The sequence below is a fragment of the Ursus maritimus genome, unplaced genomic scaffold (assembly GCF_017311325.1).
Source record: "Ursus maritimus isolate PB19 unplaced genomic scaffold, ASM1731132v1 scaffold_2, whole genome shotgun sequence".
NCBI lineage: Eukaryota > Metazoa > Chordata > Mammalia > Carnivora > Ursidae > Ursus > Ursus maritimus.
Window position 1 is genome coordinate 84,659,396 of NW_024424452.1, and position 23,702 is coordinate 84,683,097.

The following is a 23,702-nucleotide window of genomic DNA, read 5'->3' on the forward strand; positions in this document are numbered from 1 at the left end:
CATTCCATCAAATATCAAGTTATAGGACAGATTATTCTGGTAAAAGAAAAAAAAAGATAAAACAATTGTACTACCTTTACTTTTGAGTATTAGTTTAAAATTAAAAATAAAACTATTATTAGAATCTTTCAAATTCCTCTTATTACTCAGTTTTTTATTGCATTAATAGAAGGTTATGAATAGGAAACTAGTATTAAAAGGAAATTAAAAATTTCTCTCCACCTTGAATGAATATTTCCTGTAGCTACTATTAATTAAAAGGTACAAAATTGCATGTGCATGATGATCATAAACATGTAAAAATGTATGCGAGTGTATGGGCAAAAATTCAAATTAATTTGTGAAAGCATATGTAGAACACAATAATGTTAACTGTGGGTTTTTTGGATTACTGTTATAATTTTCACTTCTTTCTTTCATTTTTTCTTTCTTTCTTTGCTTTCTTCCTTTCCTCCCTCCCGTCCTTCCTTCCTTCTTTCTTTCTATTTTCATTTATTTCTAACCATTTGTGTGCCGGCAAATATTTCAATGTTATTTTAAATGTACAAGATGAAAATTTATTATCAATTCCAATTGTTATTAATGTCAGTACATAAAAGAAGATATATTTCTAATTATTTGTAGTAAGAATACTACCTGCTTTCAATTGTTGTTTAGATATACAAGGCTGATGACATACATCTGTGTTCAGAGATAAGTTTAATAACTCTGCACTCAATTCTTCTTTACTGAGTGACTTCACACCACTTATTAGGCCTTTGTTTCTTAAATTTCTATCATCCCTAAGGTTGGGGTTAGGAGGAAAAAATATTTTATTTTTTATAAGATAAATCACATGGCAACTCAAAACACATGGGATCTAATCAGAGGTGGGTGATTCTCAACAAATATATTAACAAAGGATAACAGGTTTTTTTTTTAAACAAAGAAGATAAAGGAATTAACACACAGTAAAGTCACAGCACCTGAGCTTTTGAAAATAATAATTATTATATATTGAGTTTTTTCCTGGTACTAGGCACTGTTCTAAGCATATTGATATCAATCCATTCAATTCTCACAGTAAACTTCATAGGTAGGAGTGGTACTATTTTTATCCCCTCTTCACAAATGAAAAACGGAGGTGTAAAGAGGTTAAGTAATTTGCCCAAAATTGTACCTGGTAAGTGGGAGCTGGATTTAGACACAGGAATATGATCATCCGAAGAGAAATAAACAGAGAGCCATAGTAAGGGAAATAATTTCCATGTGGTAGGCAATTACAAATTTACTCACAGTGAGCATAAGACAAATGGTGAGAATGTGCTATTTGCTGAAAGAAGAAAGTATGATTAAAGCATAGTGCATGAGACCAGTTTATGTAGCTATAGAGAAAGCCAAGAGCATTAATAAATGGAAAGACATTTAAGGGCTTCAGTGGGTAAGTGACATGATCAGATCTGTGTTTATTAAATTGCTGTTCTGGAATCCAACAGGTTTCCAGCTTTTGTTAATGGTAGAGTAGCTTGGTCAGACTAATCTTCCCACAGATGAGGATTAGAAAATTTGGACAAAAAAGGAAAAAAAAAAAGCTATCTGAAGGCACTAGAGAGCAATAAAATGAAGGCAGGAGCTGGAGGGAAGTCTACCCTCAGCACAGAGGTACTGCTCTGGTAAGAGCTACAAGGGTCTTTTTGCCCAAGGGCATTAATGGCTACAACAGAAAGCACAGCCACAGTAACTTGGAATGTCAGAAGACAATGTTCAGGGCTGGCCAGAGCAGACAAAAACTTAAGGGGGGACCTGAAGAAAGGAGGAAACCACAGAGTAGGTGAACCCTGAAATCTGCATATAAATTCTGTGCAGAAAAAAACAACATGCTACCCAGAGACAAAGCAATCAACAGAACCAGACTTAGATATGACACAGATGTTGAAGCAATCTGCTAGGGAATTTTAAATAATTTTGATTTGTTAAAGGCTCTAATGGAAAAGGTGAATAGCATGCAAAATCAGATGGGCAATTTCAGCACAGATGAAAATCATGAAAATTAAATGTAAATGCCAGCAATTAAAAAAAAAAAAAAGCCACAGTAACAGAAATGAAGACTGTCTTCAATAGGCCCCTCAGCAGACTTGACAGAGGCAAGGAAAGAAATTACCCAAACTTAAATAAAAAGAGAATAAAAGTGCTTTTTTTTTTAATCCAGCAGCTGTGGGACAATATCAAACAGTCCAACATAAGTGCCTGTATTAGTTATCTGTTGCTGTATAGCAAATTATCCCAAAACTTAGCAGCTTAAAACGAACACATATTATCTCACACAGCTTCTAAGAGTCAGAAATCTGGGAGCAGCTTGACTGGTTGGTTCTGGCTCAGGGTCTCTCACAAGGTTGGAACATGCTGTTGCCTAGGGTTGCAGCCATCTCAAGGTTTAATTGGCACTCATTCATGTGGCTGTTGGCAGGCCTTAGTCCATCACTGGCTCTTGGCTGGAGGCTTCAGTTTCTCCCCATGCAGGTCTATTCCATACGGCTGTTCATAGCATGGCAGCTTGCTTCCACAAAACAAGTGATTTGAGAGCAGAGAAAGCAAAAGAGTACCCGAGAAGGAAGTCCCAGTCTTTAACATCCTGATTTTTATAACCTCATCTGAGAGTGATAGTACGTCCCTGGTACAACCAACCCAGGTACAGTGCAGGAGGGGACTACACAGGGCAGTAATACTAAGAGGCAGAAATCACTGGGGTCATCTCGGAAACTGGCTACTGCAGTATAATTCTGTAATATGAGAAGGAGAAAAGAGGGAATGGGCAGAAGAAATATTTGAAGAAATAGTGGCTGAGAACTATCTAAAACTGAAGACAGACAGGAAACCAGAGATCCAAACAGCTCAGAGTATATCGAGCAGGATAAATCCTTCTTCCCTACCTATCCCCCAACCCCCATGACACACATGCCACACACACAAACACCTGGACATACCTGCTAAAAACAGCTAAAATAAACGGCTAAAAAACAAAAGACAAAGAAAAACCCTTGAAAGCAGAAAGTTAAAAAAAAAAAAAGACATTACATATAGAAGAACAAAGATAGCATTTTCATCAGACTTCTCATCAGAAACCATACAAACTAGAAGAAAATGGAGTCACCTCTTTAAAATACTGGAAGGAAAAAAAAAAGTCAACCCAGAACTGTATATCCAGCAAAAATATCTTTCAAAAATAAATTAAGAAATAAAGACATTATCAGACAAACAAAACCAAAAATTTCACTGGCAATAGACACACACATGTCAAAGAAATTTTTTAGGCAGAAGAAATATAACACCAGAGAGAAACTTGAATCTATAAAAATAATGAAGAGTGCAAAAAATGGAAGTAAAATATTCACTTAAAATATTCACTTCTTCCTTATTTTTAATTGCTTTAAACGGCAAATGATGGAAGCAAATATAGTAACAAAACGTGTGCTTATCATCATTTTTGTAAAGGTAACATATATGACAATGATAGCACAAAGGATGGGAGAAAGAAACTGTTATGAGATCCTTACACTGAACATGAAGCAATATAATATTATTTGAAGGTAGACTTTGATCAAGTAAGATGTATACTATAAATGCTAGGGCAACCATTAAAATGTTTTTTTTCAAAAAGGTATAAATATTCAATAAGGGAGATAAAATGGCACCATACACAATTAACTAAAGAAAAGAAAGAAAAATAACAGATGAAACAGAAAATAATTATCAAAAAGGTAGATTTGATCCAACCAATTGAATGTAAGTGGTATAAACTCATCAATTAAAAGACAGAAGTTGTGGGGCGTGTGGGTGGCTCAGTGGGTTAAGTGTCCCACTCTTCATTTTGGCTCAGGTCATGATCTCAAGGTGGTAAAACTCAAGCCCTGTTTCGGGTACTGAGTGTGGAGCCTGCTTGATTCTCTCTCTCTCTCTCTCTCTCTCTCTGCCCTTCCCTGCTTGTGCTCTCTCTCTCAAAAAGAAAAAAAAAGACAAATTGTCAGACTGGACAAAAAATAAAGTACCAACTATATGCTACCTTAGTATAAAGACACAGGTTAAAAATAAATGGATGGGAAAGGATATACCACATAAATACTAACCAAAAGTGGAATGGTAGTATTAATACTAAACAAATGAGACTTTCAGGAACAGAGACATCATACAATGAGAAAGGGGTCAGTTCTCCAAAGACAATCCTAAACAATCCTAAAAAAGTATGTATCTTACTACAAAGTTTCATAAGACATGAAGTAAAACAAACAGAACTGAAAGGAGAATTAAACCCATAATTATAGTTAGAGATTTCAATACTCCTCTCTCAATAATCACAGAATAAGCAGACAATTGGTAAAGTTACAGAAAACCTGAACAATACTATCAACCAACTTGACCTAACTAAAATTTACAGAATACTCCACCCACAAGAACAGAATACAAATTCTTTTAAGTGCACGTAAAACATTCACCAAGATAGACCAGATTCTTGCCAATAAAACAAACTAACAAATTTAAAAGAAATCATGTTAATGTTCTCAAATCAAAGTGGAACTAGAGTACAAATTGATAGCAAGAAGAAAACTGGAAACTGTGCAAATATTTGGAATTAAACAACAAACATCTAAATGTCAGAGGGAAGTTATATTGAAGAGAATGAAAATAAAAATAAAACATGAAAATTTGTGGGATGCAACTGAAACAGTGCTTACAGGTAAACTTATAGCAGTCTCAAACAAGTGATCTCAGCTTCCACCTTAAGAAACTAGAAAAAGGGCACAAAGGGGCATAAGAGTATTTTCTGGGATGATGGAAGTGTTCTATATATTGTGAGGGATGTCGGCTACATCAGTATATCCGCTGTTGACATCATATAGTTAAGATTTGTGCATTTCAATATTGTACATTTTCCCTCCAAACACAAAAAACCTTATAAAAATAATCATGCGAGGGGAGAGGGAGTGAATGGATATAGACAACAGAAGAATGGGAGAATTTTGATAATTGTAGCTAAAGACTTAGGAGTTTATTAATTCTTCTTCACTTTGACTATCGTTGAAATTCTCCAAAATGAAACTTTTTTTAATTAAAAATGAAAAATTACCATTATTACTTTTTGAAGAATAAATGGAGGACAGCAAGTGTGGAAGTAGAGAGCATAAATTAGTCTCAGAGTCAAAAAGGAAGTGGAAAAACAGCATGGTGGACAAGGGATGGTGGTAGAGGAGACGAAGAAAAGTGCACAGGACCTGTTAACTGATCAGATATAGATTATGAGGGAGGGGTAGTTATCAAATAGGACTCCTAGGTTTCTGGCTCTAGCAAATGGATAGAAAGTGGCACTTTTTATTCAGATGGAGAACAGCTTAGAAAGAAAAATCAAGAGTTCATTTTTGGAGATGGTACATCCCAGATGTCTATGACACATCCAAGTAGAGAAAGCAAACAAGTAGATTAATATACTAGTCTAGAATTCAGAAGAGAGATAGAAATAGAGATATGAGCTGGGGGTTGCTGGCCCACACTCAGGATTGTAAATGTAAAGTAATGCACTTAGAACTAGGTATAGTACATAGTGTTGGAGAAGGGTTCTCCTAGTACTATCATTATCAATACCATCATCATCGTCATCATCATCCATTTAAGTAAAGTAAATGTATCCTCATAATAAGTTCGTGGGACTTACACAGTAGACATGATTCCGGCCTTTTAAAGGAAAAAATAAAAATAAAAAACAGACTCCCCTGGAACATAATGCTAGAATTAAAAGTAAAGTCCAACTACAAATTTTCATTTCACTAAAAATGTTACATCTGTTAATCACAAAACAGTGACTGCAGAAATAATGGAGAATTGATAGAGTCTCACAAATTTAATATTCATTCTAAGTTGAACTAAGAAAGCAACAATTACATAACAATTATCTCTCAAATTTAGCTTATTTCAAATTCAAAATGATTAACATATTAATTATCCTATTTCAGCCTTCCACAAACTCCAAGATGATACATTATGCCCTAGATCAAAATATAATTTTAAATAACCTAGAGACAGAAATCTTTAGTATTTCCTTTAATCACAAATAGAATACCATCATCTTTGAAGACAGCTAAAATGAGAATTTTTAAATTTTTTTTAAAGTTTTATTTTAATTCCACTCTAGTTAACATACAGTGTTATATTAGTTTCAGGTGTATAATATAGTGATTCAATGCTTCCATATATTTAAAATGAAAACTGCCCAAGCCCCCTTACAATAAAAACCTTAGGGCTATTCATTTCTATAATTGCAGTATTTCATACAGAATTTAGGCATGATTGTGAAACTGTAAAAAAAAAACTCCACTTTTCAGTGAATAAAACTCAGACTAAAAGGGCAGTTTAAAATTGCTCTTCTTGGTTCCTGCAGAGCCTTTTCTTATTCACGATGAGTATAATTTTACTTAACGTTATGTTAGTTTTACCTTAGAACTAAGTTATGAAAATACTAGTTGGGAATGGAAGGGAAGGAGGAGAAAGGGAAGAGGAGAAAAAGATTCTTACTGAGATCGTTTTACGTACTGGGCACTACCCTAAGTCCTTTACGTATACATTATCTAAGTACTCATGGTAACTCCAGGAGGCAGGTATTAGTATCCCCCCTATATTTTACACATGAGGAAACTAAGTTAAGCAACTCCCAGGTCACAAGGCCGGTCAGTGGGAGATCCGTGACTCCAGCCCTCACTCTATGAACAGGCACCAGAGGCATACCTCCAACACCAACTGCCTCTTCCCCACAAATTAATTAATTAATTAAATAACCTTCTTGCCTCATGACCAAAAATTTGTTAGACTTTTATTTCTGAACTCTTTTATTGGCAGATTAAATTGGCTGTCCCCAGCTTTTATAAAAGGTTTCGGAATGTCCTAGAAATAAAACCGAAATAAGACTTCATAGGTTTCAAATCTCATTCTTCTATAGCTTACACGTTAAAAGAATGTGATACAGAATTAAATATGCTTACTGGCAGATTTCGAAAATCACGTATGTTTTTTTGATCCTTAGTATGGTGGGTATAATATGACTTTCAAAAATTCTTTGGAATAGTTGCTATTAAAAAAAAAAAAAAAGATAAAATGACTATGAAACTCACGTGCACAGAATAACAAGAGAACAAGGGAATAATTCCTGGTACTGAAGACAGCATTTTAATACTCGATCATCATTGTTCTCGTCACTCAGTCCATCTGCAAATTCAGCAAAAGCGACAATCAATTTAAGCATACCAAAAATATGGACAGTCTAGGCTGTATTTACAAGTCAAAAACATCTAAGAGAAAGAACACTTCCTAAATAAAAAGAGAAAAATGAGACACAGCAAAACAATGCTTTAAAAATTCGGGACCTAGAATTCAGGTAGAATTCCAAAGAAGGTACAATTCAGGTAGAATTACCAAAGTAGTTAGTTTACCACTAAAATGGAATAGGATATGACTATTAAACACAAAAGAAAGAAAGTGATCAGTAAGTTAAATGCTATATTAGAAACCTAAAGCTATGAAGTCTAGTCTCAGTTCAGTCACTTAGAGATTGTAAATTATAGGATTATATCATCCTTAAAATGATCTCCACTTAAAAGAGGTCTGTAAAATAATGAATAACTGTTCTACCAGCAACAGAACCATTTTCATGTGTCTGCTTTTCCTTAACCTCTGAGCAATTAACATTTAGAGATGGATAGGAAAAGGCAATATGGGCCCTAAGTAGAAAACACAAAAATTCCTACCAAGTGTTCACGAAAGGCTGGCAGAGTGTCCTTGGGCATTCTGCAAGCCTTAAAGCATGATGTAAAAGTTTGGTTTCTGTGAAAATGATGTAATGTGTAGAAAGAAGACCAAAGACAGTGTTTTTCCTAAGTCCTTACACTACATGCCTCAAAACTCCCTCGGGTACTTAATAATAAGATTTCAGGGCCACACCCCAGACCCAGTTCTGGATAAGAATCTTTGGAGTCTCGGGGCGCCTGGGTGGCTCAATCGTTAAGCGTCTGCCTTCGGCTCAGGGCGTGACCCCAGCGTTATGGGATCGAGCCCCACATCAGGCTCCTCTGCAGAGAGCCTGCTTCTTCCTCTCCCACTCTCCCTGCTTGTGTTCCCTCTCTCGCTGGCTGTCTCTCTCTGTCAAATAAATAAATAAAATCTTAAAAAAAAAAAAAAAAAGAATCTTTGGAGTCTGGACCCAAACATGAATTTAAACCCTCGCTGAGTCTCTTACACACTAAAATTCAAGACATACTAGACAAGGAGCCTCAACTCTGTTCCTAGACTATAACTTTTTTCCCCCTCTCAACTTTTAGCCTGTATTACTTAGTCTTCTAAACATTCAAATTAGAAAACTCATTCATTCAGGAATAAATATTTTTATAGGGCTGAATGTGTACCCAGGCCCCTGTGCTAAGTAACTGGATATACAAGGACAAACTCTTGAGGAGCTCACAATCTCGAGTGAAGTCTAGACAGAGCTGAACTGATCTCAGAGTATAAGCCTGAAGATCTGATTCAGTTCTTTCACCAGACAACCAGTGAGCCAAACACACATGTATTACAGCAGCCGATTTTCCTTCTTTTAGTCCAGAGGAAATACCACACACCATAATGCAACATGGGCAGCAAAAAATTATTAGCTTTAAACAATTCAGCAGACAAAAGAAGGTTAAAGCTTACAGTAAATTGCTCTAAAGGCATCAAAATTCAAGATTATCTGTTCTTTAACTCTTTATAGAATATGCAGGGCTTGAAAACACACCTAAAACTGCAAGAATATTCATGAAATATTTATTCAACAAATATTTGTGAGCACCTGCTCGGGTACTGCTCAAAAGTGAACAAAACAAAGACTCTGGAGACAGATTAATCTGGATTTGAATCCCTGCTTTCCCACTTACTAGACATGCAATCTTGGACAAACTGCTTACCCAGGAAAATGAAACAAGAAAATTTATAGGAAACAGTTGGCCCAATGACAGGCAATAGCAAGTACTTTTTAATTAATATGTATTACTTAAAACTCAGCTTCAATGGCCTAACAGCATGACGTCTACTCACAACACCAAAAAAACCCACAAAATTTTGTTTAAATTATAGTTCATATGATGCTTAATATTTAAGAATTTAAGAATTTAAGCTGCTCAACAGTTTCTCACTGATACAGTCACAGAACACTGTCTGGTATAGGTATTTGGCAAATGCGTGAATCAACAAAAATATAATAAAAGAAAATATAAAAGTGGTGGGAAAAATGTCAGGTGTAGGGGTGGCAGATAACTTTATTTTGCCCTTATAAAAATAAAATAATTTAGAAAATCTGGAAAATACGGAAAATATAAAGAAAATTAAAATAAGTCATAATTCCATCAGCTAAATATATCCAACGTTCACCATCTGTAAGTATATAATGCATAATCTAACAAATTTGGGATGATTTTTAAATTCTTTTAAATCCTATTTTGTCATTAACATTTTTTGAAATACAGTAGTATTCTCTCACATAGCTATAGTACTGTAACTTCTCCAAATATTAGACACTCAGGTTGTTTCAAATTTTTTGCCATATTAATAATACTGTTATGAACATTATTAATATAAATCACTGTCAGCATCTCTGATTATGTCTTAGAAAACATTTCTAGAAAGAAAATTGTATCTTTAGGCTTCTTAAAACACACTGATAAATTGCTCTCCTGAGAAGTTACTAACTCATATACCCAAAGCACTGGTACAATGCAAAAGAATAACTTTCTAAACTTAGAAGCAATAGAAAAGAAGAAAGGAAAAAGTGAAATATCTAAACTAAAAATATCTATACATAAGAAATTAACAACATTAAGAATGGCAAACAGGAGAGTATTCGCAGTAAACAAGTTGACTAGTTGTACTGCTTCTTTTGTGAATTACCTATTAATAATCTTTGTCCATTTAGGGAAAAGGGATCTTTTTGTTTTTCGGTCAATCTGTATAAGCTTTTCACATAACAGGGACACAAGAGAATTATCGCCGATTCTAGGCCATAAACCATCAAATACTTTAACTCAAACAATCTTCACAATAATTTTCTGAGCCAAAGGTTATTTTCCCCTATTTCATTTACTTAGTTTCCTCATCTTTAACTTTCCCCAGGTCAGGTTATTAACCCAGGTCAATCAGATTTCAAATCTTATTCTCCTCTCACCATATTAAATACTACAACAAATAAATACAATGTTAAAAAGAGTTAAGGACAAGGCTAAAATTATAGTCAACGAAGGCAATTTAACATGAACTATCGACATTTCTTTTTTTAATGGAAGAATGCTTGTTTAAAAAATACATTGTTATAATACTCAATGATTATGTAACAGGAAAATAATACACACAAAATCAGCAATTATTAAGAGCTGGTTGCAAATGTGCTTGACATTTGTAAAGTGTAATAAAAGTTAATTTTGTTTTTGCCTTTTTCCAAACAGGAAATTTAATTTTACTCAATAATCCTGAATTTTCTCATAAGACTATTAGTTTATCATTAGAATATAAAATGCAATTTTGTTAAGATAAAAAAGCCTAAAGATATTTCTAATGGATATCATAAAATCATTATCAACAGAATAAACCTATTAAGCACCTTGTACTTTATATGAAGAATGTTTTTAATGATCAATGAAGAAAACAATGATACAGAGAAACCCATAAAGGACTTACCTGACATAGACAATTACAAATAATCTATTATTATATCTATGACCTAATAACTAAAAGCAATTTCAGCAATTTAATAAAAACTACAATCAAATAATACCATTCAAACATTAAAGCACAAAATGGATTTCTAGGCAGAAACCCAGAAATTGAAACAGCACAGAAGTTTGAGACCACTACTATGATTTACCTCCTCAATCATTAAAAAAAAGGAGAGACTGAGGAAGTCAAAGCATCAAAAAAGCATATGAACATGGAAAAGTCAAAAGAAACATACCAAGCATCCATAAATAATAAATGTGGCCAAAATATCTTAAGGAGGGCACATATTGCGTGGAGTACTGGGTGTTATATGCAAATAATGAATCATGGAACGCTACATCAAAAACTAAGGATGTACTGTATGGTGACTAACATATAAAAAATTATTTAAAAAAATAAAAAATAAAATAATTTTCAAAGCAAATCTATTGAAGAAATAGACATGCTATTTAGGACAAGTTCTTAACCTCTCTGTGTCTCAATTTCCTCATTTATAAAATGGGGCTAGTAAGAGTATCTTCCACAAGTACTGTATGGTTTGAATGAGATATTGGCTGGTAAAGCACTTGGAAAAAGGTCTGGAGAATAATGGTTATATAAGTGTTATCCACTATTATCATCTTATCCATACTATTATATAATAAAATATAGTTTATAGCAACAAACTAAAAAAAGTAAAAGATTAAGAGTAAAATTCTCCTCTCCTTTTAAGGTTTGGGGTTTTACTGACATGATGGTTTAGATCAGGGGTTAATTTTGTTAATTGTGTAGCTGTTCAAAAAAAAAAAAAAGTCTTGTCTGTTAGCAACACATACCAAAGTATTTATGAGTAAAAATGATATGATACAATATCTGGGACTTGCTTCAAACTACTGCAGGAGTTCCAAGAGTAGGAAGAGGAGAAAAGGAAATGAGAGAATAAACAAGAATGGCAAAATGTTGATAATTACTGAAAAAGAGTGAGAGGGACACAAGGAGTCACACATTATTCAACCTCTGCATTTGAAATTTTTCATAATGAGAAGTTAAAAAAAAAAAGACCACCTAAGATGTTCAATTTAATATAAATGTTCGAACATTTTAGTATTTTCTTTTTCTTCAAGTTCTTCTTTATTTGTTTTTTTTTATTTATTTGGGGTTTTTTTGATGTAAAGTTCAATGATTCATTAGTTGTATATAACACCAGTGCACCATGCAATACATGCCCTCTTTACTACCCATCACCGGCCTATCCCATTCTCCCACCCCCCTCCCCTCTGAAGCCCTCAGTGTGTTTCTCAGAGTCCACAGTCTCTCATGCTTCATTCCCCCTTCTGATTATCCCCCCCTTTCTTTATCCCTTTCTTCTCCTACTGATCATCCTAGTTCTTATGTTCCATAGATGAGGGAAATCATATGATAATTGTCTTTCTCTGCTTGACTTATTTCACTTAGCATTATCTCCTCCAGTGCCGTCCTGAACATTTTAGTATTTTCTTAACTCTAATACTGATGGCTTTTCTTTAAAAGCTTTTAAACGTACCACATGAAGCTCCTGCTCAAAATGCATAAAAATTGTAAATGGAACATACTAAGAGCTAGTAAATATTTGTAAAGGGAATGAATGAATGAATGATGGAGGCCCTCTTTCTTCAAAGATTTAAAACTAAACGACTGTGCCAAAAGCCTTCTCAGGCTTAACACCATGATTAGATTCATCACAGGATGAATTCTTTCATATCTTATCGTGTATATGAAAGAGAAGACAACATAAATCCGTGGTATTTAAGTTAGTGTAAATGTACATATATAAATGACTGAGTTGAGAGGAAACATGGTTTTAAAGAATGAAATAAATCCTCTAAAAATATGTATAAACTCTGCAGAGGCAACAGTGTTGCTTTACACATAGATGTTTTTTTCCACAAGGTGATACACATATATAACATAAAGAGCATACTTAGGTTCTAAGACTAAAATGATTTGAAAATGACTGAAAAGAAACTAATGTGGAAAAAATAAATCAAGAGAAACTCTACAGACCTTCATTATATGAACACCTCCTTATTAGAGATTCTGACAAACCCGAGGAAAACAATGCCTCTCTCTGCATTATACAAACTGTAGAGTGACAGATTCTAGTCAGTAACAGATAAGAAACCTCGCTTACTTACTGGCCTCCTCACTCAACAATGGTATTAAAAAAAAAAAAGGGGGGCGCCTGGGTGACACAGCGGTTAAGCGTCTGCCTTCGGCTCAGGGCGTGGTCCCGGTGTTAAGGGATCGGGCCCCACATCAGGCTCCTCCGCTATGAGCCTGCTTCTTCCTCTCCCACTCCCCCTGCTTGTGTTCCCTCTCTCGCTGGCTGTCTCTATCTCTGTCAAATAAATAAATAAAATATTAAAAAAAATAAATTAAAAAAATAAAAAATAAAAAATAAAAAGAAAAGAAACCAAAGTACTATAATAAAGCAAACTACACATACAGAACTATACATCAATATCTGTTAAAAAGAGACATACCCTAAGAAGGTCTAGAAGCAGAAAAATAAAAATTCAAGAACGCCTGAACCCAGCCTAATAGAATATCCCTAACCATCACTACGTCCAGCCTTTTCACATTCCAATGATTATAAATTCTTTAAGTTTTGCACCCCCAATATGAGTCAGCACCTGAACAAATCTTAATCAGAAACACCTGAGAGAACAATACTTACAAAGTTTTTGAGAGGCAAGCTGTAGTGACTGACCCCATAGCTTTCTATCTTGATTTTTGAGACCATCGTTGATGAAATGAACTGCAGGCACAGCTTTGTGCTGGGCATGTTTTAGCAGTTTTCCTGCCTTCATACGATCTAGCTCTTGTATAACCACCCAGGGAATTATTAACACAAGTCTGTCAAAGCCTGAAAAATAAAAAAGATTTCTTAGAAGTCAACAAATACTTATTGAGCTACTAAGAACTGCTGTAGGAGCACTGGAAGTTTTAAAGTAAGGAATTCAGGGGCCCCTGGGTGGTGCAGTCGTTAAGCGTCTGCCTTCGGCTCAGGGCGTGATCCCGGAGATCTGGGATCAAGCCCCGCATCAGGCTCCTCCGCTGGAAGCCTGCTTCCTCCTCTCCCACTCTCCCTGCCTGTGCTCCCTCTCTCGCTGGCTGTCTCTCTCTGTCAAATAAATAAATAAAATCTTTTTAAAAATTAAAAAATAAAAAAAAATAAAGAAATTCACAGTCTAAATGAAGATTAAATTCAGTCTAAATGAAGAGATTAAATTAAATGAAGAGATTAATTACCATTAAAAATGGTAATTAAAAACAGACGTAAGTATGGGGCGCCTGGCTGGCGCAGTAGGTTAAGCGTCTGACTCTTGGTTTCAGCTCAGGTCGTGATCTCAGGGTCGGGAATCGATCCCCATGTCCAGCTCTGAGCTCGGAGTCAGTTTAGGACTCTCTCTCCCTCTGCACCTGCTCCCTGAGAACACGCTCTCTCTCCCTTTCTCTCTCTCAAATAAATAAATCTTTAAAAGAAAACAAAAACAAAACAGATGTGAGTATCAAATGAATGTTACAAAAACAGATACTGTAGGAGATCAAAGAAGAGTAACTTTGGATTGTTAGGTTGACCTGTGAAGGCACCTTTTTTTTTTAAACTTATGCTGATTATTAACATATATTTTAAGATATATAATACTTCATAACATATCTAAATGGAAATGTATTTGTGGGGGAAAAAACACCCTATATCATTGTTAATATAAAATATCAACTCAAATAAGAAAATCAAAATCATGCTTTATAAATACCTGGAATTTCTGTTGTCTTCAAAATTCTAACAAAATTGAGGTGATTCATCAAAATATTTGTGTCAATAACAATTAGAAGCTTTTTATCCAAAGCAGTATTTGCTAGAGAAAAAGAGCAGAGTTAAGATTTCATGACACTTGATAACAGACTTGTATAACTAAAATTTCGATATCATAGAACTTTGATGGTATTCTTAAGAGAAGGCAGTCCTTTAAAAGACAACAAAAACAAAATGTGTTCACTCTAATCTTTAAAAGAACAGTAATCAATGTTTAATTATCTACCAGTAAAATATCATGAATTGTTTCAGTGGACTTTAAATCATAAACTAATTTGCTCCAGTAGTAACTATGTTTGCCAAACCTTGTTCTGCATCACGAGTAGTAGTACACTTAGGATTTATAAGCTAATTTTAATACACTGTGAGTGAAATACAATTGAAAAGACAAATATGTGTAAATGAAAGAAAACAGGTAACACCGTTATTATTTCACAGGGCCATTGCGAGGATCAGGTAAGTTAATGCACAGGAAAACACTTAATAAATTGAAAAGTGCAATGTGAATGTAATGTAGCATTACAGTTTTATAAATACAATTCAAAATCGTATGCTAACAGACTTTGGATAATATCTATCCCCTTCTCTGAGTGGGAAGAATGATCAAAACTTTACTACCTAAATAAGAAATCCATGAATATAATACCTTGAGCAATCTGCCTTATTTCTTTAAGTTTTTATTTAAATTCCAGTTAGCTAACATACGACGGTATAATATCAGTTTCAGGGGTAGAATTTAGTGATTCATCACTTACATACAACGCCTAGTACTCATCACTACAAGGGCCCTCCTTAACCCATCACCCATTTAACCCATCCCCGTGCCCCCCTGCCCACCTCCCCTCCAATAAGCCTCAATTTGTTCTCTATTACTGATCAGTGCTTTACATAGTTGAAATTGTCAGAAGTTATAATTAAGGGCAAGAATATAAGATAACTCTGATAGTTGATAGCAGAATAAAAGATAACCCTAATTACTGACCCCTGGCAAAAAGAGAAAAGGAAAATATGTCTAGCTGCCTAATATGTGTGATGTATAAAACAAATGATGATAACACAAACGTTAGACCTGACTCCTGTAGCTAGAGGACATATACCATACCTTATTTTTTTCAAGTGAGCACATTTTAACATTTTTCATCTAAGTATTGTAAAAATTGAATGTTGGCTCATTAACTCCTGAGAAAGCATAGGAAATCATAAACAGCATCATCTACAGATAGAGTGTACCAGCAGAGGAATGTACGTCATCTTCCACCAAGTCAATCTCCATGCTCGTTAACTCCCCGGAAGATAAAACCACTGGTAAATCCATACTTTTTCCCACACGTGCAGCATGGAGCTCTTCTACTATCTGCATCTAAATTATAAAAGACCCACAGGAAAATATTTTGAATTATCTACTTGCAGGTTAATAAGATTAGAAAGCAATTAATTCTAGTAAATTCACTTAAGATGAGATGGTTTGTGGGAAAAAAATCACAAAAACATGGAGGCAGCACAGTGAAAGAATACAGATTTATAAACATACACAGCGTTTTAAAACTAGCTCTTCTCTTACTACCTCTGTAACCTTAGACAAGGAAATTATTTAACTACCTTGGGTCTCCTTTGTTCATCTACAAAATAGGAATGTTAAATATCTACTTCTTGTTAGTATTTTTGTGAGGATTAAATGAAATAATATGAAGTTTCCTGCACAGAGCCTAGTAAATAGACCTTCAAAATAAGTTCATTCTCATCCCATTTTCACTTCAATGTACTCTGGGAGCCAACTATCTTTTCATCTGGAAGATAAGCCTCCTCTTGAGATTTCTAAGATTGTTCATGAGCCATCAAAAACTAAAATCCAGACTTAAAGACCCTTTTCACTTCAGGGAAGTAGCTCCCTGATGTATTTTGAGATGAAGAATTGTACATATAATCTAGCTTTGGAGCAGGGGTGAGGAATCTTTCTTCTATCAAGGAGTACTGACCCGCAGGACAGAAAAATACAAGTGACTATCGCAAATAAAAAACAATCAATATGGTTTTAAAGTCTTCTTTAAATAGAAAACTACAGTGTTTCAAGAATCTACTTTTAATTTAGCACCAAGAAACATAAAAGTCTATGCAATAATTCCATGAGGGTCAATCAGGAGATTCTAACTGGGAAATGAAGCAACAGGTAAAAAAAAATATATAAATAAATAGGCAATCACTCTCATTTTCACTGAATAACACCTTCATCTTACTGCTGATCAGAAAAATGAGGCCAAAAGATTAATATCATACTGAATTTTGGTAAGCCTAGGCCTAAGCATGCAAAAGTATGATAACATTAAATCAGGACTCGTGTAATTTGTAGGCTATAGGCTCCATGCTCTTTATTCAAAACACTTTAGAGCTTATCAGACACAAAGACAAAAAGGTAATCAATTAAATGTAAATATTTTTCCAACTAGTTTTTCATAACTTCGTAAAACTTACACATTGATTTGAGATATCACTGTTATTTTCAAATTACCAAGGTTTTTATAGTCATTATTTTTCATTAATATAGGAACTGTTTGACTTAATTTCATTGAAATATTCAAAGTAAATAAGTATATCAGTAACCTCTTGGTCTGTATCTTGAATACTTTCAAGTGATGCTGAAGAACATGGAGCTTCAAAACTCTGAAATGAAAAGTAATTTTATTAGTTAAGAATGAAGCATATTACCTAGATTAGGGTTTTCAACCTTGGTACTACTGACATTTGGCATTGGATAATTCTCTGTTTTAGGCGCTATGATGAGCATAATGTTGTTTGACAGTATCCCTTGCCTCTACCCAATAGATGCCAGTAGCACTACTCCCTCCCAATCAAAAATGTCTCCATCAAGTCAACAGCCAAATGCCCCCTTTGGGGCAATTGCCCCTAGATGAGAAACTGCCCCTAAAATAGACAAGCCTCATTCTATTAAGTCAATGAAACAAAGCAGAAAGTCTTTTTTTTTTTCCTTCGGATTTTATTTATTTATTTGACAGAGAGACAGCCAGCGAGAGAGGGAACACAAGGAGGGAGAGTGGGAGAGGAAGAAGCAGGCTCCTAGCGGAGGAGCCTGATGTGGGGCTCGATCCCGGAACGCCAGGATCACGCCCTGAGTGAAGGCAGATGCTTAACGACTGAGCCACGCAGGCACCCCAGGCAGAAAGTCTTTAAAGTTTACTCATTCATATATACATTCCTGAAAATACTCATGTTCTAAGAATAGAACTACATGCCACCCTGAGAAACAGAAAGAACCATGGCCAAGGTAAACAAGCTGGCCTTCAGTGGCGGGAATTTTTCACTCAGAAGTAGCTGACCCATTTCTAAAAGTGACATGACAAAAAAAAGGGAACCTGAAGATTAGGAGATGGCTGAAGGCGGAAAGCTGAAAACTGCATAGCTGTATTCTACATGAGGGCCAGAGGTTTGTGTTTTAATTTTCTCTTTTAGCAGAGGTTGAAAATCTCTCTAATTCCAAGTTTTCTTTGGCACTTTTGCTAAGCAGATGAGACTTAACCAACCCTCTGTACAGGTAATAGGGAACTCAACAAAAGCCACTACTGAACCATATCATTGTCTAAGAATTCTCCAACATAACACCAAACTCACATGTATTTTACAGGCAGTTATATATGGTATAAATTACATACTCTCTTCAGACAAGTGTATCGTACGTTGCTTTACTGGGAATTTGGCTGCCATCCTAACTTCCCAACAGCAGCCTCGCATGGTATATGTAACACCATGTACATCACACACACAGGTTTACTGTCCCATGACCTTGGATTTTACAATCCTTTCTCCCTCTGACTTTAAATCTCACCAGATCCTTAAGGCTCTCTCCAACTAAGAAGTGCCAAACAAGCTAGAGATTATTATCAGAATTTCCTGCAACTCCTGATATTTGAAGTCTTGCTATTTGTTTACTTAGGTCATTACTACCCTTCACTCTCTTTGACCACAGGCCACTTCCAGGGACTTCAATAAATTTTCTATCACTCTTCCAAACCAGGAAAGTTCATGCCAATTGTTCCTGAAGACGTCTCCCTATTAAAAAAGAAAGTCTCAGCAGGCATTTAACTGTTTCCCTCCTCTTACCATGCTTTAGCAAGTAAATGACTGGGATACAGCCGTCCCTGGGGATGGCAAACGGGAGTATCAATAATGAGAGTGACAATGGTTTTCTCTACTGGAGTGATTCTGACCTGAAAACCAGATTCCGCTTCCCTGATTATGTTTCAATGGCTTTCCATACCATCTGCAGGATGCAAGATAAAACAAAACAAAACCTTTCCCATGGGATACAAAGTAACCCATTGTCTGAACCCTGGCTTCCTCTCCCACTTCCTCTCCTATACATAGATTTCCTACACATCTCAACTCTAGTCATACTGAACAACTTAAGGGCCCACGTACACTCTTGTCATGCAACCTCATGGCTGTACCATTATGACGCTGGCCCTCTATCCTAGTAGGACTCTTTATTCCTTGCTCTACACACCCTTCACCACCAAGCTCAAGAATCTCCACCTTGGTGAGCCTTTCCTGAACTCACTCCCAAGCTTCTATTAACTCTAATATTATTTCACTAAATTACAACTGTATTTGTCTACTAATCTGCCTCCCTGGGAACTTCCCAAGGGTAAAGATCATCTTATTCATCTCTAAATCCATAGAACCTAGAAATGTACCTAATACATAACAGGTAGCTTTAATTAATGTTTGATAAACTGTTGAACTGCTACCTCATAGGCCTGTAAGGATTAAGTGGGATGCTGTTTATGAAAGTGTCCTATAAACCATAAATCTTTAGAACATTAGTTTGCAATGGTGAGGGGAGGGTGCAAACAAAGGGGTCTCCATCAAAGGACTATAAAACTTAAGAAACAAAAGAAGCTCTTTTCTCTTAGGAAAGCATAACTGAATTACTAAATAACAGGATTGCCAAATTCAGAAAATAACAATTATTTCCTTGTAAAGTATACTCATCATTTTAGGAAGATAATTTATCTTTTGAGGAACTTGTGAAGAAAACAACAAACATAATATTAAGAAGATTAGCTACCGTCAATAATATGCTAAAGAGAATATATTCAAGATAAGAACAATATTTACTTGCTGCTCCTGTGCTTTAAGTAATGACTTTAAGTCTGATAAGACTGCTATCAAAGGAACAGCTGATAGAGTTTTAATTCCAATAACTAGAAAGTAATCATGTAAAAAATTGCTTCTTTTACAACTTAATATTCATGCTATGTACCTCTTTTGATTTATGTGGTAATTCTATTTAGAGACTAAAAGAAACTATAAGGTAGGCAAGCCTGGGTGGCTCAGTTGGTTAGGCATCTGCCTTTGGCTCAGGTCATGACCCTCGGGCCCTGGGATCAAGCCCCACATCGGGCTCTCTGCAGTGGGGGGCCTGCTTCTCCCTCGGCCTGCCGCTCCCCCTGCTTGTGCTCTCTCAGTCTGTCAAATAAATAAATAAAAAAACCTTAAAAAAAAAAAAAAAGAAACGGTAAGGTATACTGCTGGGGATTGCTCACATTGTTCTTTAGACGCACAGTACGGGGAACAAACATCACGCAATGTCACACAGATTTCAATGAACATACTCCCAACTTCAAATTTCGTTCTCATATTTTATGCTAGAGAGCTGGTTATAACACTAGAAAACTGGAGCATTCCTTTAAGAAAGCAATGAAAAGAACAAACTCAATTATTTTCTTCTTTGGACTCCTTCAAGTTCACCGAACGAAAAGTACTCTCTCCAGCTCTTCCAGCCTTCCTAGTTATAATCCCTCTGTTTTTCCTAAGGAGTATCTTATACTGCAGTCTATAGTGTTCATTCCTAAAAGGAGATAGGCTCGACCAGCCCTGGTTTTTTCCTTAAAATTTTATTTATTATTTTAGAGAGAGAGAGAGCACAAGCCGTGGGGGAGGAGTGAAGGGGGAGAGACAAGCCAACTCTGCACTGAGCGCAGAGTCCAATGCAGGGCTCAATCCCATGACCCTGAAATCATAACCTAGGCCGGAATCAAGAGTCAGCTGCTTGGGGCGCCTGGGTGGCTCAGTCGTTGGACGTCTGCCTTCGGCTCAGAGCGTGATCCCAGTGTTCTGGGATCGAGCCCCACATCAGGCTCCTCCCCTGGGAGCCTGCCTCTTCGTCTCCCACTCCCCCTGCTTGTGTTCCCTCTCTCACTGGCTGTCTCTCTCTCTGTCAAATAAATAAATAAAATCTTAAAAAAAAAAAAAAGAGTCGGCCGCTTACCGGACTGAGCCACCCAGGTGCCCCCCAACCAGCCCTGTTTAAAAGCAGTCTGTAAATTTCAGTCTGTCCGAAGTTCTGAAGTTCCAAAGGTTCTAAAGTTCTCTTAAAGGTAAATAATGTTATTTGCCACACAAACAAGGCTATAGAGATGAGGTTCTCAAATTCGTCCACACATGCTGATTTATTATATAACTTAAAAGCAAAAGAGATGTGCCAAGCTTTCCAACCTGGATTTCTGTATATGTAGTCCCTTTGCCGGGAACATCCCTGCTTCTCCCCACACCCCCGACCCCCCCACCCCCGCCGGCCTTCACCTGAGTAACTCCTTTTCATTCTTTAGCTCTCAGGTTCAATGATACCCCCTCCAGTAACCTTTCTTAAGGATTCCGTCTACAGTGTACCAAAGCTGTTATTCCCGTCTCTGTCTTCTCCTGTTAAGTGATAAGTACTTATAGACTTATGGTGATGGATTGCCTGTGTGTCTCCTCACATGAAGAAGTCTCTGGAGGAAAACACCATGAATGCAGTGCCTGGCATACAGTGGCACTCCAAAAATAATTGTTAAAGGAATAGGTATTCACAGAATACTGACCCCTGGATGTTCTATAGTACCCAGGGTTACAGAGGAGACTAAGAAACAGTCACAGTGCTTTTCTGAAAGGACTGTCTGTAACTGCTTCTTTCCACCTTTTCACACATCACCTTCTATCATGGATCCTTAATACTTGCCAGGATAGCTTCCTAAGGAGGCTGGAATTAAAGAGGTAAGATAAAGGAACTAACACATAGCTTCCTGCCTAACCTGAATCAGCTCTCTGTGATTGTTATTGATAATAGAAACAACTCAAACCCGACCCTATTAAAATTCTTTCCTAAAACCTATCTTCTCATTTCGCACCACCTTACCTGGATTAGGTTTTCCCTGGAACTTGAATCACTCTCTTGATGCTCATGATGGTTTTTTCCTTTCCACTCACGAACAGCCTGCTTAGACGCAGGATCTGAAAATAAACGTTCACTTTTGTGCCTGATCAAATTTAATGAAACTTGGGAGCCTTCCAGGCCTTCTTTTTTCTCCTGCTTAGTCTTTGACTTGTTAGACTCTAAAGTGAAGACATTTTCTTCTACAAGCTTCTGGACGGTATCACGGGATTTTACTGCGATTTTGAAACTGATCTTCCTTCTTCTAGATTCAAGGGGTTCCTTAATTATCTTGTTGGAATTATAATCCTGAGAAAAATGAATTCTCTTGCATTTCTCCAAAACACATTTTTCAGAACTATCCCTAAATTTCTTGTGCTTTTTTTCCTTGAGTTCTTTCACCTTCTCCCTCTGAGCGAGTACATGAGGCCATTGTTTTTCACTTGCCGGGACTTCAGTTTTAGGTTTTACATATTTGGCCATGTTAGGACTGCTAAGGTTTTTAATTCCATGGTCAGGCTTACTCCTAACATTTCTCAATTTAATATCTTTAAAATCTACACATTTACTTAGATCCTTTTTAGTTCCGTGTGAAGAACTCTGTGAAATAATTTGATTAGCATTTGAATATGATGTTTCTGGGAGTTTAACAGGGCCTTGGGATGAAGAACTGATTTTTGGTCTCCTTCCTGGAGGGTCAGTTTCTATATTCAATCTGTAAAGCAGCACAAAAACCCAAGTTACACTGCAATTATACGTAATTATACATAATGTTGCACTGTATTATTTCAGTTAGGAAATGACAGAACTGGTCTGATACACACTTCATAAAAAGAAATGGCTACGTTAAGAAACAAGTGAAAGAATTATAAATGGTGTTGGCATAACTGGTCCATTTGGACAAAAACCAAATTTATAGCTTTATATAATACCAGGCAACATGAATTCCGTATAGATTAAATACTTAAGTACAAAATAATTACCATAATTGCTACACTTCATATTAATCCCTTAAAAACCATAGGGGAAAAAAGGAATATTTATCTTATTTCTTAATAGAGAGCTTCCTAAACTTAAGAGCGGTGGGAAAAAATCACAAAGGAAAATAATAAATGTAAATGACTATTTATGGGGAGCCTGGATGGCTCAGCTGGAAGAGCATGTGACTCTTGACCTTGGGGTCATGAGTTTGAACCCCACATTGGGTATAGGGATTACTTAAATAATAAAGTTTTAATAATAAATACATAAATGACTATTTACTTTAAATCTTTAGCATATTAAAAAATAATAAAATTTTTAAAACTGGAAGCCAGTATTTGTTATTTATGTAACAGCTTATTAGCCTTAGTAAATGAAAAGCTCATCAAAAAGTACTAACTCGGGCAGGGCACCTGGGTGGCTCAGTCAGTTAAGCGTCTGCCTTCGGCTCAGGTCATGATCCAGGAGTCTCGGGATCAAGCCCCACATTGGGCTCTCTGCTCAGCGGGGAGTTTGCTTCTCCCTCTGCCCCTCACCCGACTTGTGCGCTCTCTCTCTTTCTCTCTCAAATAAATAAATAAAACCTTAAAAAAAAAAAGTACTGACTCTAGAATAGGACATAAACAGAAAATTACTAATGAGAAAAAGGGATTGGTTAATAGATATTTGGGGGGGAAAGTTTGACTTCCCTAGTAATCACAGACATTCTAATTATAACAGCATACCATTTTCTTCTATCAAATTAGCAAAGATTTTAAAATAATATTAAATACTGGCAAGGGGTTGAAAAATGGACCCTCTCATGTTAGATATGCAAAATGATATAAGAGTTCCACAAAGGTGGGGAGCCTGGGTGGCTCGGTTGATGAAGTGCCTCACTCTTGATTTCAGCTCAGGTCATGATCTCAGGGTGGTGAGATCGAG

General features: G+C 36.0%; 1 protein-coding gene across 4 annotated transcripts in view; it reads right to left on the bottom strand.

The window, feature by feature from the left end:
• The window catches only part of SWT1 (SWT1 RNA endoribonuclease homolog), a 112,011-nt gene that overhangs the window by 75,567 nt on the left and 12,742 nt on the right, over nucleotides 1–23,702 (bottom strand). For 3 of the 4 annotated variants that reach the window (XM_040636279.1, XM_008697028.2, XM_008697034.2), the window contains exons 5-11: nucleotides 21,783–22,512; nucleotides 17,192–17,251; nucleotides 15,824–15,953; nucleotides 14,535–14,636; nucleotides 13,451–13,639; nucleotides 7,134–7,227; nucleotides 637–782 (exon numbers count right to left, since the gene is read on the bottom strand). In XM_040636279.1, the coding sequence (XP_040492213.1) occupies nucleotides 637–782; nucleotides 7,134–7,227; nucleotides 13,451–13,639; nucleotides 14,535–14,636; nucleotides 15,824–15,953; nucleotides 17,192–17,251; nucleotides 21,783–22,512 (1,451 nt within the window). The remainder of the gene's footprint in view (nucleotides 1–636; nucleotides 783–7,133; nucleotides 7,228–13,450; nucleotides 13,640–14,534; nucleotides 14,637–15,823; nucleotides 15,954–17,191; nucleotides 17,252–21,782; nucleotides 22,513–23,702) is intronic. The other variant, XM_040636280.1, reaches the window with a different exon arrangement.